This window comes from Rattus rattus, chromosome 6, assembly GCF_011064425.1.
Source record: "Rattus rattus isolate New Zealand chromosome 6, Rrattus_CSIRO_v1, whole genome shotgun sequence".
In the NCBI taxonomy this organism is placed as follows: domain Eukaryota; kingdom Metazoa; phylum Chordata; class Mammalia; order Rodentia; family Muridae; genus Rattus; species Rattus rattus.
In genome coordinates this window covers 24470291-24474209 of record NC_046159.1, presented here as the reverse complement: position 1 = coordinate 24474209, position 3919 = coordinate 24470291, and the positions used below count along the sequence as shown (strand labels likewise).

Here is a 3919-nt window from a genome sequence, read left to right as displayed (position 1 = left end):
GTTAGTATTAACGTTGAGCTGACTGAATGGTAATCCTGCAGCAAAAAGGCTCAGCCTTTAACTCAGGTGGATCCTGTAATCACTGCCTCATTAGCATTCAAGTTCCCTGGAGGGTTGGTTTACGCACTATAAAAGGAGACCAGACCTCACTTGTGACTCGCTTCAGTCTCTGCTGTGTGGGGCCAGAGTTTAGGTCTTTCTAAAGATTAGCTAGCAATTTTGTTCGGAGCTAGCTTTTGAGGCTTCTGCCCACCGCCATGGACGAGCCATCCGAGAAGTTCGACCCAGTTGTGAACCCAGAAACTCAGATGAATGATGGATCTCAGAGGGAAGATGAAGAGGACTCACCGGATGATTCAGGTAGACCTGCCTTCTGCCTTCCCTGTCGGGTTTTTTTTTTTTTTTCCCCTTCGGAGCTGGGGACCGAACCCAGGGCCTTGCGGTTGCTAGGCAAGCGCTCTACCACTGAGCCAAATCCCCAACCCCCCCTGTCGGGGTTTTGGGAAGCCAGGAGGCCCTCTCTTCTCACCTTGCTCCGCTAGCACGCGGCTGTTATCACTGAGCCCAGCACTGGCTAAGTGGAGTACCAGAATCAGGCTATCCTTCAGAGGGCAAGGTGTAGTCAATGGTGGGCTACAGGAGACGCTCTCCGTGAGTACAGAGAGACAAACCCAAGCCAGACAGAGGTGATGGTTAGGAACATACCTTCGTCGGGGAGAAAATACCGGTTCATATAGGAATAAAAGGAACCAGGAGGTAGTTAAAGCTGTGGTGTCTGGTTGCGGGATTTTTGACTCTCAACAACCACGTTCGGGAACGTGCTGAGTTTTTATGATGGTGTTTCCTTATCAGCAATTGGTCTCCGCGGTGTTTCTTTTCCTTTTTTAATTTTTTAAGTATAATTTGGTGTCTGAAGCAGCTGTACTTGGACTAGAACTCCCTATGTAATCCAGAATGGAATCCCAGATCCTAGGATTAAAGGTTTTAGTGGGCTGCAGTGGGAGGTGGGGGTTGTTTTGATTACGTTGTAGCCCAGGCTGGGCTCAATCTCAATCCTCCTGCCTCTGCCTTCTAAATGCTAGCATTAAAAGTGCTGCGCCAAGATCCTGCTGTAGCTTTTATTTTTAACAACAGGAGTCTTGTTTCTCAAAACAGAGTTTCTCTGTAGCCCTGGTTGTCCTGGAACTCCGTAAACCAGGCTGGTTTGGGACTCTGCCTTTAAAACACTGGGACTAAAGGCGGTACCACCTCCGTGGGGCTACACCGGAATCTTCTAAGCTTCAATTGAACCGGGGCTTTTTCTTCTCACCCACTTTCTGGAAGCGATTTTCCTGCTAAATTTCCATTCCTGGTAAATGACTCTTTGAGGGGAAATAGGAACCCAGAATAGATTGAGCCGGGCGCTACCTGGGACCCCGCACTCCCCACCCCCCAGCCGCTGTTGAAGCTCATTGCCTGAGGGGCCTCCGGGTTTGTTACCTCCAGGCACTCCCTGACTGAGGGCGTGGCTCGGGAGGAGCCATTCAGGTCGATCTGAGAGGAAAACAACTGCTGGCCTTGAATCTGCCCTAATACCTGACAATTACATGGGACCTCCTTATTTCCACAGGATTCTTTAGTCTTTGTTTGGGAGATTTTCAAATCTTGAGACTGCTCAGCCCTTCCTGGCCTAACGCTCACTAGGCCAGGCTAGACCCAAATTCTGTCAACCCCTTCTGTGTCCGAAACGGTGGGTGGCTAGCTGGTTCACCCTTGGTGTCACTTTGCTTTAAAAAGTTGTGGTAAGTTTCCTGTATAAAATAGGATAGGACCATCTACTGGGTGTGGTCCCATGTAAAGCAAGGCTAGTTTCCCAAAATACCCTGTTTACATAGATGTCCGGAAGCACTGGAGCAGGTCAATTAGATTTAGGTGGAAATAGCCTGTTTTTGGAAAGTTTTCCAGGGCTGAAGCTGAACCCAGAGGCACTATTTATTGGGCAAGCCCTCCGGCTAAGCAGCACAATTGGCTGCAGGGGTCTCTGGAAGAGAAAGGTGTGTGAGACAGAGAGAAGAGAGAATATGCAGGTTTCAGGACCTCTGAACTAGAGTTAGGCTGCTGTATGTAACATTGTAACATTGCTGTAAGCAGAACAACCCATGGTAAGCTCAGTGGATCTCTACAAACACTAGGATATCTTGCTCAGGGTTTATGACCATGCCCTGTGCATATGGTTTGCTTCTTGTTGGCCCCTCTCTTGAAGAGGGGTGGTTATCTATCTGTTACCCACTTCCTTGTTTCTCTGGGGTATTACCTTGCAAAATGCAAAATGATATACTTCACTAATGTCTCCATCTTCTGTTTCAGAAATCCTACAACCAGAAACACTAGTAAAGGTCATGAAAAAGCTAACCCTGAACCCCAGTGCCAAGTCGACAAAATATCATCGTCGTCAAAGGGTTCGTCTCGGGATTAAGAGCCAGACTGTGGAGAACAGAAGTGAAAGAATCATGAGGGAAGTTCAAAGCGCCTTTCCCAAGAGAAGGGTCCGCACACTGTTGTCGGTGCTGAAAGACCCCATAGCAAGGATGAGAAGATTTGTTCGGGTGAGTTGCGTCTGTGGGCGGGGCTTAGATCTAAGAGCAACTCTAGCCTCAGGAATGGCACCTAGGTTAAACAGGGAATGTAGACAAGGGTAGTGACTGCCTGTGATTCCCAGCTCAAGAAAACAAGCTCCAAGGCTATCCTCTACTACGCAGTCTGAAGCTGGCCAGAGCTATATGCAAATTGATAAGTCAGTATAACATTTATTTTTGGGTTTTCAGACTCCCTCCCCATAGTCCAAACTGGCCCTCCAGTTCAGTCCACGGTCCTGCTTCTTCCCCGTGCTAGGATTAAACAGGCTTTTGAGTGATAAGGCTGACTTAGACTGGATCTCAGAGCTGAAGTGGACCTGTTAGTCTTTGTAGACCAGGCTGGGGTGGTTCCTGCTTTCTCAGCGCCTAGCATTGACTTCTCACATAGTAGGCATTTTAACTTTGTCTTAATAGTTTTGAGTAATTTTGTTTTTTCTCTTGAAGATTGAGCAGAGACAAAGACAGCTTGAAGGAAATGAGGTAAATGCGTATGGATGGGCAGGGTGTCTTGTTTTACTGTTTCCTTAGACAAGGAGTGTGTATGTGGAGAGTTACCTTCTCAACACAGGGAATCTGGTTATTAAAGCAGTGCTTTAAAAATAAATAAAATAAAAATAAAGCAGTAGAAGGGGATTTACATTTCTTTTGAGTTGCAATATCCTGATTAACATATTTTTCTTTCAGAGACGAGATGAGCCATTCAGATGTCTCTGCACTTTCTGCCATTATCAGAGATGGGATCCTTCTGAGAATGCTAAAATCGGGCAGAACCAGAAGAATTAGGGCAGTTTGAATTGTACACCGTCCTTGCCGTTAACGGTGCCATGCAGCAGATGTGAAAGCTGTTTTTTTGTTTAAGATTAAACTTTTCTTGGTGCTGGGGAAATCTCTTCTAATTGCTAACCTTTAAATTATATAGGATGTGTGACATTTGGATTCATGGGAATGACAGATTTACCCAAGAATTGAGCATGAGTCAAAGCCTGGTAGTTTGATTTAGAAGGTAATTGAATAGATCTTTTATTTTAGATTTTTCTAGTTTGCAGAGAAATTTGTAATAAAGGCAAATTTGTTATCTTTAATAAATACAGAATAGATTAGAACAAGCCATTGGAGATGGCTGTTTTTACAGGTGCATGTGTGGGGTGTGTTCAGAGTTCAATGTGTGCTACCCTGTATTTCTGCTTGAGGCAAGGTCTCCATGAGGCTTAGCTGGTCTAACTCCTGGTCCTGCCTCTTGTTTTCCCCTGAGTTTTGACACCATAGGCTTGTGGCAAGATCTGGAAAAGGCTTGATGTTTGTGT

General features: G+C 46.0%; 1 protein-coding gene across 1 annotated transcript; it reads left to right on the top strand.

Annotated features, from left to right (window-relative positions):
* Positions 1-213: 213 nt before the first annotated feature.
* Dppa3 (developmental pluripotency associated 3) lies at positions 214-3643 on the top strand. Its single transcript, XM_032907398.1, has 4 exons — positions 214-360; positions 2347-2585; positions 3060-3095; positions 3300-3643. Exons 1-4 carry the CDS (start codon positions 258-260, stop codon positions 3396-3398), a joined length of 477 nt encoding a protein of 158 aa, XP_032763289.1. The 5' UTR covers positions 214-257; the 3' UTR covers positions 3399-3643.
* Positions 3644-3919: the final 276 nt, after the last annotated feature.

Bases quoted from the DNA above. Each gene is read 5' to 3' on its own strand.
- Dppa3 (XM_032907398.1), top strand. From the start codon at position 258: ATGGACGAGCCATCCGAGAAGTTCGACCCAGTTGTGAACCCAGAAACT. The intron at 361-2,346 runs GTAGACCTGCCT...CTTCTGTTTCAG, and splicing joins GGACTCACCGGATGATTCAG to AAATCCTACAACCAGAAACA. The intron at 2,586-3,059 runs GTGAGTTGCGTC...TTTCTCTTGAAG, and splicing joins GGATGAGAAGATTTGTTCGG to ATTGAGCAGAGACAAAGACA.